Below are 23595 nucleotides of genomic sequence, written 5' to 3' on the forward strand. Positions count from 1 at the left end.
TGCCCTGCTGCCAGCGCACCCGGCCACAGCAGCTCACAGGCGCTGTACCCTGGTGTGGCCCATTTCTGACTATGTGGACTTGCTGTTCAGACGTCCAGAGCAAATTGCCAGCTCTTTGCTCAAGTGACACCTCGGGAGGTGGTGAGACAAAATGAAGTCGCTGTTGTGACACAGAGTGTAGAGAGGGTATGATGAAACTGGTGAAGGATCTGGAGCACAGGTCTTATGAAGAGGAGCTGAGGGAGCTAGGGGTGTTTAGCCTCAAGAAAAGGAGGCTCAGGGGAGACCTTATCACTCTCTACAACTACCAGAATGAAAATTGTAGCCAGGTGGTGAGTCGGTCTCTAAGCTAGAGAACAAGAGGAATAAGCCTCAAGCTGCACCAGGGGAAGTTTAGATTGGATATTGGGAACAATTTCTTCACTGAAAGGGTTGTCAAGCATTGTAGTGGTCTGCCTGGGGAAGTGGTAGAATCACCATCACTGGAGGTATTTAAAAGACATGTAGATGTGGCACTTAGAGACATGGTTTAGTGGTGGACTTGGTAGTGCTGGGTTAATGGTTGGAATCGATGATTTTAGAGGGCTTTTCCAGCTAAACTATTCTGTGATTGCCACAGCTGGACAACATCCAGCTTCAGCCCATGGGGCCTCCAGAAGGGTTACTAAGCTGGATGCTTTCTAAGAGCTCCCAAAAATGTTTGTGTTCAGCAGGGAAGCTCTGCTGTCTCTGCAAAAGCAGAGGGCTCCCACAGAGATGTTTGCTACTGGCTGTTATGTTATACAGGCAGTCCAGTTGTCATAGGGTCTTAGATGAAAATGAAAAGGCATGTTTAAATCTAGTTGTGCTGAATAACTTGATTAGTTGAAGCATTTATGATAATTGTATTGAAACCCTCATTTTCATTGATGGGGTTGTTTTTGCAAATTATTAACAATTACAGGTCACCCTTGAGATGGAAGCATCTTAAACCTTGTTGCAAAAGCTTTTAAAAAGTAATTCATATCTTATTTACACTGTCACCAGATCATTTAATGTGCTAATGCACTGGGAATGTCAAGCTGTGCTGATAAGAGCAGAGTTTTCCTTCTATTCGTTGTTATTCCTATGTAAATATAATTAAGGCAAGAAGTGTCTTAGGGGTGCCCGATCACATGCGTCAAATTAGCTCCCTTTTTGCCTTGTAAGGCCAACACACACAGAACTGCAAGGTTTCTGGGAAAGAGCCATGGCTTAGGGCAGCACCTTACATATTCGACCTCTGAGCCCTCACCTATGCTGGCTCTATGCAGGGAATCTTCAAGGGTCATTCACTGGGAACTAAATACCTGTCTCATCTTCAGCATGGCAACAGACCCAGCAAGTACCTCTGGAAATACTGTCATATTTCATGTTAGGTTGGTGCTTAAGGTGTTCTGAATTTAGGTTTGTATTGAAGCAAGACTCCAGCAAACATCAAGTCTCAGGAAAACTGGAATTGAGGAATTTTGGAGTGATTCTTCCAAAATTTGTGGGGAAATGGAAATCTTTTCACTCTCTGCTGAAAGCTTTGTATTAGACCTGTGAAAAAATGTATGGAGTGATATAAAGAGCTCATGCATCTGCATATCTGAGAATAGGAGCCAGCATGCTCCAGCAAAGCTTTAATGTATCACAGGGAAGAGTACATCAGGGCACACTGAAAACATCCAAGATACAGGGGAGGACAATCTTTGGACAGAGTTATATCTTTAGGGTAAAGTTTGAAATTTGGTAATTATTCTCTAAAGCACCACAAGGAACTAGCAGTATTCAGTGGGGCTGAAGTAAAGATAACTTCATCCATCTTCTGGAGGCTTCAGTTTCTCAGAGACCAGGCTCTCTGATAAAGGGTGACTTGATCCCAGACTACCTAGCGAGCAATCATTTGAGTTACTCACTATACAGACAGAGTAATTTAGGCAGTGGTCTATGCATGTTGATGACCCCTACAAACCAGACTGATTTTGATTTAGTGCCCAAGAGTGTTTTCAGATGCTTGATATAAGACCTTTTCAGATAAGGAGCCTATTGTGACTTGGTCAAACCACTCCATCACTACACTATATAATTTGAAGCATATAATTTGATGGTATGTAATCCATCAGAGTTCATCTATCTCAGCTGAAATGACTTTGTACATGAATATATGAAATTCTAATGCTGTCCCATTTTCCAGTTCCCATAAATTAAATGTGTTCAGTAGAAGACTGAGAACGTATAAGATCATCTCTCTGCCCTTTTACATTGACAAAGGTTGTAGCAGACTACAACTGAAAAGTAGTCATTACTTTAGTCACAAAAGACCCTAGAGTGAACACAATGCAGAAAGAGAATTAATAGTATGTTACCTGTGTATGATGGGACTGCAGACAGACAGTGAAGTGTCAATAACTTGAAGTGAGAGTGGCTGCTGTTGTTGCCTTTTTTTTTTCCTTCAAACTACTCCAACATCCTGTGCCAAATAATTTTGACAGCTTTCAGCTATGAGGGAACACATAGGCAAAATTTACTGCTATAAACATATATTTAGGAGGAGGATGGAGTAATTTTCTGTGCTAACCACTGTGCTGTCAGTACACTGTTGAATTGTGAGTGTTTACTGCATGATGTGCATAGTGTCTGAAAAAACATTGTTTTTTCATTTCTGTTTACATGGCTTTTTCTACACTAGTTTCACCATCTTAGCAAAATATCAAATACAATTGTCTTTCCTAGGTTTCAGCTGAGAGATCGACCGGAATAGCCAGTCAATATAACGATGCTCACAAGGACGCAGGGATGAAGATAAGACAAACCATAGTAAGCTTGGTAGTATAGCAGCATCATTAACCTTTTTTTTTTTCCTGCACTATATTTTTCACAGACAAGAGCGTTAGTAATTTTAACTTTGATTGAGAACTGCTATTATCCACTCACAGCATGTGGGAGCAAACAGGCACTTGGATAAATCACAAAAAAAGAAAACCACTTAGCATGCTGCTTCCCTCAAAAACACTTTTTCTGAAGGTATAAAGCTGAGTGCTGCAGGGAGAGCATGTGTGAAGAGAGAAGCAAGGCTACAACAGCCCAAGGAAGCATGCTCAAGGTCAGCCTCTCTCACAGAAGACTGGGAGGTCACGTTTGATTTAGAAGGTATTCTGATATGTTTAAAAAATTTAAGTAATTAAATAATTCAGTGAATAAAAGCCATCAGGATTCTAATGCAGTGTTAATGGGGTCTTTCAGAAATCGTGAAGATGATTTTCCTGAGTGACATAACTGCAGCCATTAGCAAACTTATCCAAGAGCAATCATCCATTAAAGGTGAGTGCCTGCACTTCCTCAATGCAGAGTAGCATGAGGAGCAGCACAAGCATTCTTGTTTGCAACCACTGAAATGAGACACCAACGAATAACTTCTGAATTGCCTCATTTTCCTCCTGCAGGCACTCAGCCCTGGGGTGTATTTGCCACCCTTCAGCACCGGATGAAGCAGGCAGTGACTCCACCAGCATGAGTATGCCGGAGGTCTTCTTCTCTACACACAGTGCTGCTCCAGCAGATTGCTAGGTGAGAAGTAAATCAGACCGATTTGAAACATGGAGTACTTCTCACATGCTCATTGAAAAGAATAAGACTTGCTGGACAGTCTCCACAAAACCTCAACACTCTTTTGGACTGGCATTTCCTACCAAGTGTGCCAGCAATGTCAGCATGAGAAAAGACAACTAGGAGTAAGGGCTACAGCTGCTCCTTTAACACTGTTGGGACAGCCTCCAGAGTAAATTTCCAGCTCCTACTGAATCTGACTGGATATATCTTCTATGCCAATGCCCTTGCAAAGAACCAATACCTTTTGGAGGATGTTTGGAATTTCATCTGGGCTGTGTAGAATCCAGCAATAAATTATTCCAATATGAAGGTCTAATACAGTTAATAGATCCTATAAAACTGGCTACTGTGTTTCATCCTATTTAATTTGCTGCAACAACCTGCAGACATCTGAGCTGTTTCAGCTTCCCTTTTATAATCATCAGGTGCCCTGAGAGAAGCTCTCCCAGCTGAGGAACCCCTGTGCCACCAGCATCTCTGCATAGACAAGCGGTGCAATGCCTCCAGAGCATTCAGCTACTTCTCATCCTCCAGCATATCCCAAGTGAAGCATCTTCCCTACCACTGCGGGGAGAGCCACAAAGGGCCCTGTGGCCCAGTCATCCCACAAAGAGTGGGCAAGGAGGAGGGCAATGCCAGCCTCTGGTCACCTGTAGCTGCAATCTCTTCTGGAGTTTGGGATTGCCCAGGCTGCACAGCAGGTTGGTGCATCTCTCCAGGGATTTATCTGGAGTTAGTCTCCTGTTGTGTTTTGTGGTTTATGAGGGATAAGATTCACTACCCCAGCAGCCTGCTCTGCTGCCTGTGCCCCTGAGATAGTGCTTAGCATGAGAGCAATCTGGTGTCCCACAGTCCATGGGATGGTGGGACTTTGCTTCTTGCACGGGCTGGAGCATCATAGAGGTCTAGTCCATGTCTTCCAGCCTTTGGTCAGATGGGCTCACATGCCACAGTAGGTAGCAAATGGCTGTGGCAAAACAGGGGTGTTGGGCTAAAGGGAACAGACCTACATACCTTAAACTTACCTAAGAAAAACCGGTTACTTTAGCTGCTGCCCAGACGAAGTGTGGTACTGCTGCTGCTGTCATTAATTTAACTTTGTTTAATTTTTTTGCCTAAAAGAAACTTTCCTAGGCAGACACAGATTTTCTATTTAAACTAGAATAGGTTGGGATGATGGTTCCCTCATATATTTTCTTGTAATATATGTGACAATTGTTTTAATCATAGAGTTATGTAAGTTGGCCTCCAGAAGTCATCTAGTCTAACCTCCCTCTCCAAAAGTAAAAAATACAGGTTAGTCACCTGCAAGTGTATTGTGCCACATAAGGAATCACATTAAATGATTTTTCAGGAGATTTAAGGTGTGTTGTGAAAGAAAGCAGCTGAGATATTACCTATCTTCCTGTTGCATGGGAGTGTTGATCTACTGCAGGCTCAGAAGGCTCTGCAGCAGAATCTGGACAGGCTGGATCAATGGACCGAGGCCAGTTGTACAAGGTTGGACAAGACCAAGTGCCCAGTCCTGCATTTCAGCCACAACAACCCCTTGCAGCATTATAGGCTGGGGCAAAAGTGCTTGGAAACTGGTCCATTGGAAAAGGACCTGGAGGTGCTGGTTGACAGCAGCTAAACACGAGCCGGCAGTGTGCCCAGGTGGCCAAGAAGACCAATGGCATCCTGGTTTGGATCAGCAATAGTGTGGCCAGCAGGACCAGGGCAGTGATTGTCCCCCTGTACTCCGCCCTAGTAAGGCCACATCTTGAGTGCTGTGTCCAGTTCTGGACATCTCAATTTAGGAGGGACATGGAGGTGCTGGAGCTGGTCCAGAAAAGGGCAAAGATGCTGATGAAGGATCTGGAGGGTAAGTCCTACAAGGAGCAGCTGAGGGAGCTTTAGTTGTTGAAAAGGAGTTTCAACAAAAGGAGTTTTTAGTTGGAGAAAAGGAGGCTCAGGGGTGACCTTATCACTCTCTACAACTACCTGAAAGGAGGTTGTAGTGAGGTGGGGATCAGCCTCTTCTCCAAGGCAACTAGTGACAGGACAAGAAGAAATGGCCTCAAGTGGCGCCAGAGGAGTTTCAGGCTGGACATTAGGTGGAATTTCTTCACAGAAGGGGTTGTGAAGCATTGAAATGGGCTGCCCAGGAAGGTGGTGGAGTCATCATCTCTGCAAGTGTTTAAGGAAAGACTGGACAGGGTACTTAGTGATATGGTCTAGTAGACAGGATGGTGTCTGGTCAAAAGTTGGACTTGATGATCGCAGAGGTCTTTTCCAACCTAATTGATTCTGTGGTTCACTGCCACCAAGGATGCTGCAGCTGGAGACAAAGGATAATGGGTTATGACCAATACATAGCAATGAGTGTCTGCCTCTGACCCTCCCATCTCCTTTCTCAGTGTGTTCAGGTGCCGGAACAAGCTCCTAGCAGAAAGTGGCTGTGCCTTGGACCCACTGGGGAAGTCCTCAGCAGGACAGGACAAACTCAATGCCCCGAACTCTGGGGCAGGTGTGCTGATAGGATGTTTCAGCAGGGAGAGAGCTCTCCTGTGAAGGCCAGTCAGGATTTCACATTCCATCAGATCTATTTTGTTTTGGTGATTTCTGAACTCTAAATTCCTCATCATAAGCGGTGCCATGTAAGTCCAGAAATAAACTCATGTAGCGGTGACACAGAATCACAGCAGCTCCTTTTCTTACCCTAAGTTCTACTGTGTTACATTGGTATAATGTCCTAGAGACTCCACTGTGTGAAGGAAGAATATTTACCTTGCACAAGCTTTGACTGAGGAAAATTTACTCAGTCTGGTAGGGTCTTCTGGACCATCCTGTTCAGAAATTAACTCTCCATCCAATTAATGTCTCACACAGGTTGGTATATGTTTGCTTTGGAGACAGAGAAGAAGTGTTGCCTGGTGAGCAATGTTCACATTTAATGAAGCAGGACGGGTGTCAAGCCTGGCAGCTTGTCCAAAAAGGATTAGTATTATTGTCTGTTGCTGTCCATCATCTCTCACTGCAAGCAATACTGGACTGGGTATCAGCTGTAAAGCTGACAGCATCTAGAAAGTGAGACAGCAAGTCTTCCCATGTGGGATGAGGAAGCCTTAAATGCCATATAAGTGTTGTTCCAGCCCTTGCCGGAGTGAACAGGGGTCATGCAATGTCAGCTCCTTTCCTTTTGTCACCTCAGGGGCAGGTGAGTCAGCATGGTCGTGATGTTCATGGTTAGAATTCAAAATCTCAAACTAATGAGGGTCTTCAGGTCCTTGGGCTTTCAGTAAATATTTAGGGAATAACATGCTGGTTGTACAATTACATACTGGTTTTGTATGTACAAAACATACACAATACACACATTTTTAGTCCCTGTATGCTCTTTTAATTTTATAGAACTGATAAATTTTAAAGCATTTTGCTTTGCTATATTCACCCTTGATCCCACAGTAAGTTCTACCCAAGCCTGTATCTACACGAGCTTCCTGAAGCAGATGTCTGATAAAGCAAAAGAGACAGACACTCTCCATCTTCTACCCTTTCATATTCCCCTTCATTTGTGTGTCAGAGTAAATCAAGGCTTTGCTGATTTGCTGATTAAAGTACTCTGGTTTAATCCAGAAATTAATATTGTTCTTAGTGAGAAAAATACACTTGAAATGCACATGGTAGGTGTCTAATGTATTATACCCTTAAAATCAGTCTTCTACCACTGAGACAGGCACCTGGGGGGAGCATCGCGGGGGGATTCTGGTTAATTTTTTTTTCCACGACCCTTTCCTTGTTAGCATGATATTAATATCTCTTAACTGTTTTGAGTATTAACTGCTGCAGCAAAATGCAATCCAGGGCAAGACATGTTCATATAAGCATTTTTCTCATTAATAAAAGGCTATGTGAATAGGATGTTATTAGCATGAACCACAGTCTTCTGTATTTAGTATAACCAATTTACTACAAAGGGAAAATAGAAATTTAGTATATGTAGTTTATAGCTGAAAAACATATGACTTCCAGTGGCATTCTGCTGAGAATTAGAGCCAAATACTGTCCTTTTTCTTTCTGCATCATACACATCAACTCCTGTACTCTTCTTCCAATGCAGTTTGATTCATCATGTTTTATTACACCTGCTAAAGGACAGCTCAATCATTATAGTGGGTGAAATTTTGTAATTACTCCATATTTATGTTGTATTTGTGGGTTAATTATATTGCTTTTGGGTTTTGACAGGTAGTTATCACTAATTCATATAACGACATACCTTAAATGGTTGATATTCAATTATTTCCATAATGAGTTTTTGCTTATTCTGTATTTACATGGCGTTCCAGACAAGTAGTTACAGTGCCAGTTGTGTGATCTTAGTCGCAACTAAAAGTCTCCAAAAGCAGAGCTATGGTTTAGTTGCTCCAGGCAGTGGACAAAATTAAACATTTTAGCTTGGTTGTGTGTATAGTAATGATTTCAGGGGGAAAGTATGTTTTCATATGGAAGCTACAGCTAGAAGTAGTTATCACTAAGATCCCGAATAATGTAACTGAGGTATCACAACAGTGGCTGTATTTATATGGGTAACCAAAAAGTCATTTGTATGAGCTGTCAACTCAGTGAGTGTCTGGCATTGATCTGATGGTTCCCATGGCTTCCACTACCAACAGCAAAGTTCTGGAAATAAAAGCAGTAAGTCTCTTTTTCATGTGATTTTTCAAGAGCTATTGAGCAGGATTAGCTTGAGAATTTTGTTCAAACTGTGGCCTAGGGCCCAAGTTTAGCTAGAGTTTGCCTTAAGACTGAGATGGTAGCATGAGTTCAATTCAAATACAAACTCACATTACCATAAATGTACTGCAGCAACTTTGGACCCTCTTTCCACATGGCAAACTGAAGGTGAATCAGGCCACCGTGAAGGTGAGAGCTCAGCCAGTCTAATATCTGAATGCCTCTTCATCAGCAGGATTTGCACTCAGAACTTGTGCAAGAAGTGTTTTCTCTCACTAAGCAGGAATCTGTCCTTGACCTTTAGGCTGTTGTACACCACGTGGGCTGCCAGTACTTCATTTCTCCTGCATTTGCAACAAGCACACTGGCCAGATGGAAATCCCACGCTCGCAGTCCCAGGCAGCAGGCTCATGCCACCAGCCCAGTGCTTCTCACCAATATGAGACATTTTTTTACATTATTAAGGACCCACAGCACCTTCTGCTACAATAAAACTATTCGTTCAGTCACAAAAAATTTTCCTTTCAAACCAAGTCTAGAGCCGTTGTGAGTCATCTGCTGTATTTTACCAGCGAGAAGTCGGGTGTATATTCACTAAGGCTTAATCTGAAACCTTTTTGCTCACAGTAGAAGTATTTCCATTGATTTCAAAGGATCTCAGATCAAGCTTCAAGGCCTACTAAGTTTTAGCCTGTCAAATTTGCTCATTTGAGGCCTTTATGAATTGCAGAGCAGTTGTGTACAGAACCAAGTCATGTGGAGATTAAATAAACCCCATTGACACCAGTCTCCTGATACGTAATAGCAGCAAGAAACAAATACCGACTGGAAAAAGAATGCATGTACAGTGACATTTAGTTTGTATAAAGTGATAATCTCCATATAAATGCAAATAGCACCATTTCCCCAGAGCTGAATGTATGATATTCATCGGTAAATATTTGTGTGTCTTTGACATGTCTCTAAGCAGCAAGATGAGAAATTGAGATGGAAAATGCAGTCACAGGTGAGAATTCAGCACAGAATTTTTTTTGCAGTTTTTCTCTCAATGCATTTGGGAGACCTTGAAAGGCAGATGCTTCCTTTTCTAGTTAGTGGTTTAAATGCAAAACAACAGAACTATAACAGACTACGATGTATTAGGTTTCTGCCAGTAGTTTCCTGACCCTGTCACTCATGCTGTGCTATGTGACTGGGCTCCAAGCCTGAGAAACTCCTCAGAAAGAAAAACTAAAGCAGCTAATTAGTTTAGAAGTCTCATACCTATATTCAGAAAGGATTTATGCACCCAGGAGCTAGTGTTTCACCATCTTTATACAAGAGTAGCGATTTTATAGGCCAGAGTTTCAGGGACTTAAGTGACCGAAGCATCTTTAATAATGCAGCACCTGTACATACAGAGCCTTTTTCCTCTGCATGAGGAACAACAGCACAGTTGATCAATATGAGGAATGAGTGCTTGGGCTCTTCAATTAGGAAAGAGAAGATTGAGGGTCAAACTGATGAAAACAGAGGCCTTTAAAACCACAGGTGACAGGAAAGGTGGGTAGGTAATAACTGTTCAACACAGGGAACGAGTCTTCCCTACAAGGCACACTTTTAGAAACATTTAGATTTCCTTTAAGCCATAAAACAGTGAAGATTAGGTAGGATTTCAGGCATGTGCTTAGAGATAATAAGCCCAGTTCTTCTGCAGGTTACAGCGCTGTTGAATTTCTAGAGCCAGCTCTGCATTTGGGCATCAGGAGCTGCAGGACAAGTCAATCCCATTGACTTTACACGGTCTCCCACCCACAAACTGCATTTTTCTCTTCTGAGGTGTTAATAAGTGAGGAAATGGACTGTGCCTCCCACAGGGCCTGTGTGCAGTATGTGGAGTGTTAGGCTTGCAAACTGTGTTGGGATCTTCAGCTCAAAGACAGTAAAAATAAGGATTGCCAGCTGGGGAGAAAACCCAACTCTTCCCACAACAACTTTGTCTAGTTATATTAGATGTAGTCCTCTTCAGAGGAATTTAAGATCTTCCAGTGAAGTAGGTGCTTTAAGAGTTAGAAAATGAAACAGATTTCTTTCTAATGAACAGTTCTTTGTTTGAAACAATTTTACAGGTCCTGCATGATTTCTGTTCTAAAAGACCATGGGAGGAGAATCACAAGGCAGTTTTGTTTCTAGTTACAAAACAAACAAAACATTATTATTTCAAAGGATACTAATCTTCAAAATAGCTCATGTTATTTAAAAAATTACCATTTCTGAAACTCTATGGATAGTTCTTCCATTCTCCGTGTAACTGCATCCTAAGGAAGTCTAGAATTTTTTTTAAAAAGAGTAAACATTAGTCAAAATGAGTTTGAATAATGGATTTTCTTTTTGTAAGTCCATTCAAAAGGGGAAACGTAGATTTCTTACTTCAGAAATTAAACTTTTAGTGACCAAGGGGACACTGAAACATTTTGTTGCTGGATCTAGTTTTTAAAGTACGAGGTTTTATTTTTTTTTCAGAAGATAACAGAGTGAACTCCTCTCTTTCCAAGTCCTCCAGCACTTTGTTGTGTGCTTCTCTATTTCCTTCAAACACTAAGATTGTGTATATGCTATTCCCAGCTAAGAAACAAGGGATCTCTTCAGCACCAACCTTCCATTGTTGTGACAGCATGGCCTCTAGAGTCATTTACTGTCATTTTGTTTTAGCTTTAAGGCAAATGTGACTCTAGTTTATTTTGCTTTGGGAAAATATTTCTTGGACTTGTTATGGACGGATCTGCGTCTTGGCTGCTGCCTGGCAGACTTGAGTGATGTGGTTGCTGGAAGAACTAGGTTTTGGGGATGGACTCTCCTGCTCATTCATGTGTTGTGTGAGTTCATTTTACGGTTAAACCTTACTGACCGGCTGCATGAACAGCTGTCCCTGGACCACCCATCAGTGAAGCATCGTCCCAGGTGTTGCTCTTTTAAGGAGGGCTGTAAGTGCTGAAAATGGCACACTTCTCTGCCCTTCCCTCTTACAAATTATAGGGAGCAATCTTGCAGCTTAGCTGCCGATGTCTGATAGGGTATCTCATTATCCAAGCTGTCCTCCCACCTGTATTTTACCTGATTGCAGGTCTTAGTCATACAGTCAATGAATAAATAGTCTGAATGAAGGTTGAGCTGTAGGAGGAAGGATTATGAAGGGCCCCAGGACCCACCAATACTCAGCATCAGCTCTCTTTTGTTTTGTACCTTTGTTTGTGCCTTGCTGAACCATTCAGTAAGACAAAAGGGAAGTGCAGATCAAAACAGCCAAGCCAAAAGCAGCAGTGGGTATTGCAGCAGCACAAAACCCAGGGCAAATGTCTTCCCTTGGGATAATCACATGTTCCATAGCAAGAGATTTGAGTCTGTCACCAGGTCTTTGAAATTTTTATGGTTCTGTTATGGAAAACATTCATAGCAGGGATCACTGCCATAGTCAATTTTATAAAACAATATAGGTTAAAAAAATTAAAAGCTTTAACAATTTAGATAAAAACAGAGGAGAGGGAATATTGGTAACCCGGCATCTTGTAAAGATGCTTGTACAAAGACAGATAGAACCAAAAACACAAAGAAAAGGTCTTCTTTAGTAGTGAAAAACATTTAGAAATATGAAGTTCAAGGAAGACAGTCTTAGCCACAGGTTTTCTAAAAAAAAAAAAAAATTAATCAGACAATAATGTCTCTATGTGAGAGTGACAGTTAAGCATGAAGGTTGCAAGGGTCAGTAACACTTGCAGACTGTATTTTTCTTTCAAGATGAGAGGTTAAGTGTGTAGGTTACATGTCTCCCGGGTCTGACTGTCTATAAATTAGGAAATCCAGGGCTCAAGAGCACCACTGCACTAAGACAAGGTCTGCTGATAAGCACAGCTCTGGAGCAGCTACATGCTGCTGTGGGGCAATCAAACAAGCTTGCTGCCTCTGTTAGCATAGATGTCATGCAGGTATCAGGGGAGAGCACTTCAGCTGACTTTAATCAGGTTAACTCAGGTCACTCATGTAGCTGCAGTGACTGGGAACTCCAGGGTTGAGAATCTACCATTTCTTGGCTGGGTGAATTAACCCATTCAGCACTCCATGCTAATGTAAAATAATGTGTCTGGTACCCAAGCCAGCTCATTTCAGCACTTATACAAATGCAGTCTGCAAAACAAATAGAGACAAATCAAAACATCTTTTTCTTTTCTGCACTGTCAGGCACAGATCTATAGTGAAAGAAGGCTTCTATCTCCATAAAGCACCTCTGTAGAAAGAAGAGGCACAGGAAGAAGGTCTTCTTGCAACAACTTGGTGGGAAAGGCAGCACTTACATGTTTTGACAGTGTAGGGTTGTACTACAAATTCTACCCCAAAATATCCAGCAAGATCCAGCTCCCCATGTCTCTTGGCTCCATGGTGTGGTAAAATACAGCTTCTGGTGTCCATAGGTTAAACATCTCAGGATTTAAAGTAGAGCATGAAAAGGGTAAAGTGAAGTGAACTGCAAGGAATGAGCTGAACTTCACATGGGTATTTTGTGTAGTATAAAACAAAACAGACTTTTTAAATGTACAGTGCTAAGGGTCTGAAGTGTTATGAGAAGTGATAATGAGTTTTATTTTTATGAGTTTATTTTTTCATTTGATTGTCTCTTTAAAGCAAATTATTATAAACTTAGAGTATTATATATTACAAATTATTACAGTTAGAGTATGCAGCTACTGTAGGTTTTTTGTGAGAAATCTGTATATTTTACCACCACAGTGAATTTTATTTATGGCTGACTTAAAACAGGACTAAATCTGCATTGAGTCCTAGTTTGTATCAGATTGCAACTCAGCAGCATCTTAGGAGCTTTCACTGCCTAAGATTTACTAATTTTTATATTGAAGTAGATAAAAATGAGTAATCATCTGTGAATGATAATTATGCCACTGCTTGTGGGAGGGAACATGGTTTGAAGATCATCACTAATTATTGTTTCTCATTTGCATGTGCCAAGATATGCACCAGAAAAGCTTACCTCCGTCCTGGATGGATTTCTTTCAAAAATACTCTTTGCAAAACTACCAGCTTGTGGTCTTTCATTGACTCAGATCAGATTGCACCAGGGTTTTTGGGAGGCAGCACCTCCCCTTTCCCACCAATTTTCTCTCAGGCTTCTAAATTGGGAAGGGAATCCTCTGGGCTGGCAGTGTCCACAGGGAAAGAAGGTTAAGCCTCCCTGACAAGCAAGGTGAGATCCACCTTATGATGTTGAGAGAGTTAAAATATCATGGTCACTCTGGCATTTGTCCTGGGCTTTTCAGCAAAAGAGATGGAGAGCAATAGAAGATCAGATCCAGGGGCAGAAATTACAGTGCCTAAGCACCGCTTCACGGCTTGTCATTTTAGCAACCCCATAGACAGTATTTAGTTTTCAATGGAAAATAAGCAGAGCCGTGAGGGTTACTGCACACACACACACACACACAGCTGGCCTGCAGGAGCACTTAGTTTTACTCTTGCACAGGCAAGAGGACATGGACTTACCTCATTACCCTGAGGAGGTGATGGGTTGCTACCTAAGCCATCAGGCCTGATGGAGGCATTGAAGCAACACCACCAGGGTGCTGCATCCTTCTCTCCCCTGGGTCCCTATGCCAGCCAGCATGGGGAAAAGCCCCTGTCCCACCCAACCATGATCTCGAGTTTGACTTATGTGTCTGTCTGGACAACAGATTGAGTTATTGCCCTAATTTTGGCTGTGGGTGAGCAACACTTACTCCCTTTTTGACTTGTTACCCTTCTTCCACTTTTCATCCTTCTTTTCACCAGCCTTGACCCTCCCTTTCTCCATCTCAGCCTCCTCCCAGATAGACAACCCTGACCAAATTACCTTCTCCCTATCAGTCCTGGTTGTCGTAAATCTGGAATTTATGACACAGTTAATGTAAGCAAGCTCAGCTTTACAGATGATGAAGAATTGAGGCTGCACACACCATGATTCAGAATTCTCCACAGAGCTCTCTCTGAGTTTCCCCTTTATTAGGGTTCTTTGCTAAACAGCACCTGGTGTTGTCATTCAGTTAACTAGAATTCCCAGGACTTTTTGCAAACTCAGTGTTTTGATTCACACACTCCTTCTCAGCTCCAAGGCCAAAACACTCCCTTTTGATTCTAATTAACTGAATGCACGTGCTGCTGGCTTAACTTACTCCCACAAGTTTTATATACAATTATTGTTGCAGCAGCTAAGGTGCTGTGGGTCTGGCAAGGCTGTGCTCCCAAAATGTTCCCAGTGCTCCCCTCTACTTTTCTGTGAATTTCGACCACTTCCCATATAACTCCATCTCAACCACCTGCAAACCCCAGCCATTCCTACATAAATTGTAGCCACCCAAGACTAGTGCCATAACATGACCTCTGCAGCAGCACAGTACAAAGTATTTGGAAACTTATAATCTTCAGTTAAACTCAGCTCTATCATTTGACTACCAAGAAACCATGAAGTCCAAGAAGATTTGTTGACTTTACAAAAGCAGGATGATCTAGAAAATTGCAAGATCTTGCAAAATAAATTTGATGTGAAGGCCTGAATTTCAGGCTTTGTATATGAACTTGGAAGAGACAACCTCTTTGAGATAATAAGGAAGAGCATTGGAAGTTTAGCGTCTTTCCACAGTTTGAAATATTAGCATTATCATAAATGTGCTAAGTTATATTTTCCATAAACTGCCTCACAAATCATGCCACGGATTCTTGTCCTTCGCAGCTACAATCGTGGAAATATTGAAATTGTAAAGCTCTCAGACCAATTCAGACTTCAACTAAGTCAGATTGGTTTATTGCTGTCAAGGGGACAAAGATGTAGCAGTTGTATAGTGGCATAATTGTTTGGAGAAAATGTAGAATCATGGATGTAAAGGAACTAACCTGTGCTGCACGTACATGTGCAGTGCCAGTTCCACTTGTTCTCTGCAAGTGATGTTATTCCATGTCTTATGAAATGGTGAAAAGTTCAGTAGCCGAGGAGTGGGAGTCAGTGTGTCCAGCAGAAATTCAGATTATGCTGCTACACCATGGTCCTCTGTGGAAAAGTGGGAGATATTTTTTGGCAGGAGCAGACATGGACATTGCCATCTCGCAGCTTAAAATTGTCCAGTTGCTTTTAAGGGACAATTAATCAACCTCTTTCCCCTTTTTTCCTCCTAGACAGCACTCAACGCCATTAACAATGATCATCTAATATGAAACCTGATTGATTGATTCCCGTTTGGAGTAACCCAGATGAGTTTCTCTCACCAAATGCAGGAAATTAATCTGTGTGTGTAAAATCCTCTCTGTAGGAAATGACTGACAGCCTAAAGGAATACAGCTGCAAAACATAAAAATGGCAGTGCTTTTCACGAGAGTACTTTAAATAACTGTTGTTAATGTCCCTTCCAAGATGTCATTTAGAAAACCACAATCAATTACTATAGTGATAGCAATACTATATGTAGCAATTGTACATAAGTGATAGAAATGCTGGAAACCAGCTATTCTTGACTAGGGATAGTAAGATTCTCCTTGTTAACACACGTGGTATGACCACAAACACACCTGCATTTTTAAAGATTAATAATAAGTAGCATTTCAATCCTGCCCTGTATTAATAAGCAAGGTCAGTCGTTGACATCTCCTGGTAAATCGCTTCCCATTTTAAAACCCCATCTCTTTTCTGGGCCAAAATACTCCACATAGGCACCATCTGACTCAAAGGTAGAGAGAGAACAGTTGGACAAGCAAGGACAATGAGGGAAAGGCTGGGACACAGGCACTGTGGGAGACTCGACACGAGCCCTGGCCGAGCCCCTAGAAGTAGTGGGTGAGTTGGCAGCAGCAGGTCAAGGGATCTTGAGGCTGCTCCAGCACAGGAGGTGAGCTGGGAGGCGAACAGCCGGGGCTATGGGACCCTGTGCATTCTGTAAGGCAGGAGTTGGAATCAGATCATATAGAAATAAGGATGGCCCGGAAAGAGGAGCAGCCAGGGTGGAAGAGCAGGTGAAAGGAGCCACAAAGCCTACAGTCAACTAGTTTTAACTGACTAGTTATAATGCCAGTGTGTATCCTCATGAAGTGGGTAAGGGATGACAAGAGGCACATACTTAAGCTGTAGAAGAAACCTTCATCCCTTAAAAACTGAAATGACTTTTCAGCATTTAAATATACTTTCTTAATATTGGCTTAATACCATTCTTGTATGTAGTATTTATGTTGTTTGAATTGCTAAGGGTTCATTTCCTATAAGGAGCTTGGGAATTAAAACTGAATTAATTCCCCAGTGATGGGTTTTGACCATAAACCGATGGCCTTGCATGATCTGAGGTACCTGTAGACTGGTGTTCTGCAAGGGTGATGTTTTATTTATATTTTTCCCTGTCTTCAATTATTGCAGTGATTTTCCAAGGAAAAAAATGCTGGCCCCACTGAGCAGTGTGCAGATTTAAACAACCAAACTCCCCCATTTCATCAGCAGTATCCTTTGTCCTAAAGGAAACCTGGTGCTTGGTCTGATTAAGTTTGTTTAAAGACAGGTTAATTAAGGAAAGAAAGAATTTATTTTTCGGAGTATCCTTGTGGTACAGAGAACAGGTAGAGCTTAGAAAGGATTTCCCTTGGGATGCATCAGTGGGAAAGGCTATCCTAGGGAAGAACCACAGCAATTCAGCTCCTACTGGATTAAAGATGCATATAGACAGTGCTCAGCAGAGAAAATGGTGGGGAACGCACAGCATGGGGAGATGTGCCAGGACCATGAAACTTCAGAGCCCCTAGAGAAGTGAAGGACAGGAAAAAGAAATGCTGCTTACATCAAGAAGCATCACGAGCTCTCCTGTGGGTGGACTGGCTCAGTAAGTGGTTGTGGAAGACATGAGAATCCCATGGTGTCTTCAGGTGTCTTTGGACCAGTGTGCTTGTGGATGGGTTACACTCGTTAAGTGATAATGCTGAGGAAAGTTTATTAATTACAATTGCTTCTAGTCTGTTCTCCAGGAGTTCAGGGAGGTAGAGAAAACCCTTATCCTCTGGTCAAAACATCAGACATAGTAAGGGTGCAAACTAAATAAATCAGGATCTGGCTTGACAGAGAAGACTCCCATGAACAATTTATGAAAATGTTTGAGCTGAAGTTTTAACTTTAGGCCTAAACAGTCAAATTGCCATTTCCAGTCCTGAAGACTGATGGATGGATTTCCATCTGACTTCTCCAGTCGTTTTTTAATAAGCAGGCTTGATATTTTCTCCGAGGCTATTCATATTTTAAAGCAGTTTAAAGCAGTTTGTTAAGAGTGGGTTCTGCCTTAGGGGAAGGTGGTTCTGCTGTTCCTTGGGCAGAATTTAAAACTCACATTTTGCTAATCCAGAGTCTATAAAAATACAAATCAGCTTTCCTAGAGCCTATCCACAAATAGCAGTTTTTTCTAAAGTTTCTATTTTTGATTGTTCCTCATTCAGCTTATTCTGAAGATGGCACTCCGATTTCTGAATAAGAACATATGTACACAGAGCTAAGCAGTTGACTAGCTTTAAATTCATAATTTCTCATTCAATTTCTTAATTCCTTATTAGCTTCCACGTTCAAACTCTCTCTCAGAGCCTAATCCAAGTCCCACTGGTGTCAGTGAGAATGGGTTTTACCTTTCAAATTTAGCCATCTAAAAATCTGGCATGTATTCTAAATGCAACTGTGGAGGAGCCACTTGTAGTCAAAATAGAGACAATCAGCATTTCCAGGACATGATTCATAACATCTGCCCTAAAGACTTGTCTTGAGAGGGGACGAGTGTATTTCTGGCAGCTGCTATCTTATTCCCCTGCCTGTTGAGGGAGCCTGTACAACCAGTGTAGAAGCCTCCTTACTCTCTGATAAAAGAAGCCAGGTGATGAAACTCCAAAGCAATTTAATTAGAGGTGAGATAAGAAAAGGATTTAATTCGTGCCTCCAAGGCATGGGGTTACAAGACGTGCACATGGCCTCTGCCTCAGGTGCTTACAATTTGTAACACTGTTTGTCCAATCTGAGGTTTTCCCACCCTCTGGCTTTTGCCCTGGTCCACCCCCAGTCCACACCTGGGGAATTGAGGCTGGGGTCTTTTTGGGACCGCCTACTTTGTCCCCCTAGTCTTCCTCGGAGCACAAAGGGCACACATTCACCCAGTTTTTGGCTGTTATCTTGCGGTTTAGGCCAGAGTACAAGTGTTCTCTAAACAGAATAGGCCTACCTTGACAAGAGACTAAACATTTCTAATGGAATTCAGGGGATGTTTGATATGGGGAGCATGGAATGGGGTAATAGGGTTAAGAATCTGTGTAATTGCTATGCTAAGGGAAAGGGAAAGGGTAAAGGAGTACATGCTGCTGTTTCTAAAATCTACTTCTCCTTTATAACTACTTATAAGACTTATAAAAATTAGAAATACCATAAAACTAAAAGGACCTTAAGGCAGCACAGGGGAAGGAATCTTTCTGTTTATTTTCATGGGAAAAGATTCAGACTTTCAGTTTTTTACATCCTTTCTGCAAGGTAAATTACAAATGAGTAAGCAAAGCCCCAGAGCATATCCCAAGTTGCATCTCACGGACTGCTAAATGGCTTCAATCAGCATTTGGGATGTACGGAAAAGACATCTGAACTCCTGAAACAGCATTAAACGTTGGGGTCTTTTTTATTTATTATTCATACCTTGCATCACACTGGGCTCCTTGACAGGGAGCACAATTAGATAGAAATCTCAAAGCAATGGCAAAATCTTTTTGTCTGTCTTCTTTAAAGATGCTCACAGTGAGCTATGTGGAATGTCAGGAATAATTAGACAAAACTATATAAGCTCCTAGCAACACTGATTTGATGTGTAAAACTAAGCATTCTCCATAAAGTTTTAAACATTGTTTGAAACCTGCATGATAAAGGTAACCTGAGAAATTTTTAAGCACAGTTTCAAATATATTAATACAGACATGGATATGAAAAAGCAGAATGGAAAACTGTGAAATGCCGGCATGCCTCTGCTGCTCGTTTTCAAAGGTGATACATAGAAGTAATTGATGACTCTCATACAGCAGTTGAAATGAAAAGGCAAATTTCCTCAGCTCTTCATCTGCTGGAATGTATTTTAACGAGCAGGAAAAAGACTAGCTCCTGGTATCAGTAATTCACAAAGATTACAGACATGTTGATGAGAAGGGACCTCCCACTTTAAGTAAAATCTCCAAAACCAAAGAAGGAATAACCATTTCATATCATCAGGAAATCTGGCCCGAAGTGCCCTTTGGAGAAGGAAAAAAGAGAACCATGAATGCAGAGAAAAGGGGGGAGAAAAGGCAAGTGAAAAGAGAAGAAGGAAAACCACACCAACATTTTATTTGAGATAGTAATGTTAGAAATGTAGAACTCTGTACCAAAAGGTGGGATTATCCTCGATTGACTAATAGATGTGATTTTATCTTCTAGGAAAACAATGAATAGGAGGAAACCTGGAAGCTTTTTGCTGCTTTGTTGAATATGGGATTATAAAAAAAAATTGCACCTGGAACATCTCTCTAAATGGATGACTTCTGAACCTGCAACCCTTCATTACCTGAAGCAGCACCTTCTTGCATCCTGGAGGAGAAAATGAATTTCACAAATTGCACCACTGAAGCCAGTGGGGCTGCAAAGCCAAAAACAGTAACTGAAAAGATGCTTGTTACCCTGACCTTGGCCACAATCACAACCTTGACTATGCTGCTGAATTCTGCTGTAATTGCAGCAATCTCCACAACCAAGAAGCTCCACCAGCCGGCAAATTATCTCATATGTTCACTAGCTGTGACAGATCTCCTTGTTGCTGTTCTCGTCATGCCCTTGAGCATCACTTACATAATGATAGATAAATGGACTTTGGGATACTTCATCTGTGAGATCTGGCTTAGCGTCGACATGACCTGTTGCACATGTTCAATCCTTCATCTGTGTGTCATTGCATTGGACAGGTACTGGGCAATCACAGACGCTATCGAATACGCCAGGAAAAGAACGGCAAAGAGGGCTGGGCTGATGATAGTCACCGTGTGGGCTATCTCCATTTTCATATCAATGCCCCCTTTGTTTTGGAGAAATCACCACAGCATCAATATTCCCAGTGAGTGTCGCATTCAGCACGATCATGTAATCTACACTATTTATTCCACATTTGGGGCATTTTACATACCCTTGACTTTGATCCTGATCCTGTACTACAGAATTTACCACGCTGCAAAGAGCCTTTACCAAAAGCGGGGTTCAAGCCGCCACCTCAGCAACAGGAGCACAGACAGCCAAAACTCTTTTGCCAGCTGCAAGCTCACACAGACATTCTGCGTCTCGGACTTTTCCACGTCTGACCCGACCACGGAGTTCGATAAAATCAACGCATCCGTGAGGATCCCACCTTTCGAGAATGACTTGGACCTGGCTGGCGACCGGCAGCAGATCTCCACGACGCGGGAACGAAAGGCTGCTCGCATTTTGGGGCTGATTTTAGGTGCTTTCATTTTGTCCTGGTTGCCCTTTTTCATCAAGGAACTGCTTGTGGGCCTCCACATTTGCACTGTCTCTCCAGAAGTAGCGGACTTCTTGACCTGGCTTGGATATGTCAACTCCCTCATCAACCCTTTGCTGTACACGAGCTTCAACGAGGATTTCAAGCTGGCCTTTAGAAAGCTTATCAGGTGTCGGGAACATACATAAAAATACTGGGAGATGATGATGCTGACATGACTCCTAGCCTTAAAATTGAGCAAAATAATTTGACTTTGTCACCATTTCCCTTGATAAAAGGGATTTTTGTGTTTGCCTATTTGCTTGACTTATTGTCAGCCTGTAATTCATTATGCTGTTTTTTTAATCTCTGGTGTTATTCCTGGTAAAGGGTTTGAAATAAATCTATTCTACAAAGGAAAAGATTTTTTAGAAATGAAACAACAAAAGAGATATTATTACTATTAGATACTGATGTTTAAGACATTTTTGTAATCAATGATTCAAGAAGCAAACAACGATATTCACTTTTATACTTTTTCCATTTAAGAATCAAACATCTGAATTGTCATGCACTGTATAAACTGTACCCCATAAATACATATTCAAAAATTAATAAACTCTTCATGATCATGACAGCTAAACAACAAATCTTTACTTTAAATGGCATTCTGTAACAGCCACTTAGAAGGAAAATTACCACCATTTCCACTTTGGGCTGTAGCAGAATAAACTATTCCTTTCTTCAGGAATACACTCCCAAAACAGAAAGCAAAGTTCAGTTCGTTGCATCTGAAAATTAATCTCATTTTTTATTCCAAAGCAATTATTTAGGTGACTGTCTTCATATAACATTCCAGATTTATCTGTAAAGAGTTGGGCAGACACCTCTGCAGTTTGTTTGGGAATTGAGAGGATGCAGCTAGCAAGTGTCACACTTGTGAAACTAATTGCACATCTGACTGGTCACACGTTTAATACCACTAACCTTATTTCTTCAGGCCTTGTATTTTGGCCGGTTCTGGAATGATATTATTCACTTGTGCCACACTTCACCTGGGCCCTGTAGTGAACAACCCCATGTATTGATTGATCTTACCCCACTGACTTAAACAACTGGAAATCTTTTCTAGCTAACATTAATACCTAAAAAGAGGGAAAAATTAATCTCAGTCACTGAAAATGTTTTTTAGTGAGGAAGCACAGAGATCCCGTATGGTTTTTCCTTTTTGCAGCTTGTTGGAGGTGGAAACTGTTGATTGAAACTGGGGAAGTGTGTTCTTATCCTGCCTATCTATAAAACTTCCAAAGCAGCTCCCCAGAGTACCTATACTGTTAAGGAAAAAAAAGTAGCTGGGAATTAAAATAAAATGTAGTATTGTTAAGAAGTGCTGTAGAATAATTTTATTTTTTCTTTCAGCAAGCTCAATGGAAATGATTATCAAAGAAAAGGATTGGGCATAATTTCCTGAAACAAGGTGAATATGACAGGGAAGACAGGACATACGAGCAGTTGTGGCTAGAAGAGAGTAGGTTTTGGTGTCTCTTGAGTCATTTCCTGCTCTTCTAAAAGGGTACCTAGCTGCAATAATGATCAGAAAGGGAAGAGTAAATATGCAAGACTGCCCCAGCAGACAGTCTGAGCCACCCCAAGGCACTCAGCTAAGATGAGACAGAAGCTATACCCCAGCCAGCTTCCTTGGGCTGTCACTGGGGCTAAGGTTCAGCTGTGGGGGCTGCACAAGGGTCTTTGACAGAATAAAGGAAGAGGTGGGAGTGGCAATGCTGGTGAAAGGTGTTTCAGAGTGGAAAATCAACAAAATGAGATAAGCTGCCAGCTCTGACTGCTGCTCCTAAGGGCACACAGAATTTAAGTTGGAAGAGATCTCTGGAAGCCAGCTAGTCCAACCCCCCTACTAAAAACAAACCTCCAAGTGGCACCAACCCCACAGCTTGGCACTGCTGCTGCTATGTGGTGTGCAGTCATGTTTCTTGTGGAAAAGTAAGGGCTCATTTAACTCTGCTGCCAAGACTGATGCTCATTTAAAGTGGTAAGTATGGCTGAAGGGCCAGAAATGGTGAACATGACCTCCACAGCAGCTGTCCTAGGTAGGTAGAAGTGCTTCAGCAATATGTACAAAAGTTGTAAAATACAGGTGCTGCATCATCTTCATTTCTTTTGATGTCTTCCTTTTAGTATCTGAACTCCACTATTACCACTCAAACTACCAATCAGGTTGAAGGCTGTATTCAATTTTAATATTTAGAGGTAATTAACAGGAAAAAAACAGATGGATGGCTAATTTCCGTGCTTCCCTGTTAAATAAAGACTCACCATTCACTGCCAACTGACTACTGCTTTTCTAATTAAGTCATTAGCTAAACACAGAGCTGTGTTTTCCAACAAATGCCGCTAGACTAATGAAGATATATGTTTTGCCCATGCTCACAATCAAAGTAAAGAACAGTATAGAGGATTGGTTACTTAAAACAGTTTAACTTGATCAGAAGTCACCTATCTTCTTATGAGAATAAAAACTTTTGCTGGTCTGGCACCATTGGTTGACAACATTTTTTTTTCTTATGTTGTTTGCTGCTTTTACAAAAGGTTGGAGACATTTCTTGACTTGTCCATGGCAAGTCCCCTTCATGCTTGTCCTGGATCTGGCCCAGCCACACTATGTTGTGCAATACAAGCTCTTCCCAGCAAGCTCTTAGTGATGTATCCAAGGTCTTCAGACTAC

At 41.7% G+C, this 23595-nt stretch overlaps 1 protein-coding gene across 3 annotated transcripts; it reads left to right on the top strand.

Annotated features, from left to right (window-relative positions):
• The first annotated feature begins 3028 nt into the window (after positions 1-3028).
• HTR1E (5-hydroxytryptamine receptor 1E) lies at positions 3029-23311 on the top strand. 3 transcript variants are annotated; one of them, XM_051777974.1, is made up of 5 exons: positions 3029-3153; positions 3247-3324; positions 3447-3570; positions 4038-4313; positions 19805-23311. In XM_051777974.1, exon 5 carries the CDS (start codon positions 19967-19969, stop codon positions 21059-21061), a length of 1095 nt encoding a protein of 364 aa, XP_051633934.1. In that variant the 5' UTR covers positions 3029-3153; positions 3247-3324; positions 3447-3570; positions 4038-4313; positions 19805-19966; the 3' UTR covers positions 21062-23311. The 3 variants fall into 3 exon arrangements, with proteins under 3 accessions (XP_051633934.1, XP_051633933.1, XP_051633935.1); XM_051777973.1 differs by having other exon boundaries at positions 3447-4313; XM_051777975.1 differs by lacking the exon at positions 4038-4313.
• The last annotated feature ends 284 nt before the right edge of the window (positions 23312-23595 follow it).

The sequence above is a fragment of the Manacus candei genome, unplaced genomic scaffold (genome assembly GCF_025592945.1).
Source record: "Manacus candei isolate 608988 ecotype Guabito, Panama unplaced genomic scaffold, ASM2559294v1 h1tg000011l, whole genome shotgun sequence".
Classification (NCBI taxonomy): domain Eukaryota; kingdom Metazoa; phylum Chordata; class Aves; order Passeriformes; family Pipridae; genus Manacus; species Manacus candei.

Coding starts and splice junctions, on each gene's coding strand:
- HTR1E (XM_051777973.1), top strand. CDS start 19,967: ATGAATTTCACAAATTGCACCACTGAAGCCAGTGGGGCTGCAAAGCCA.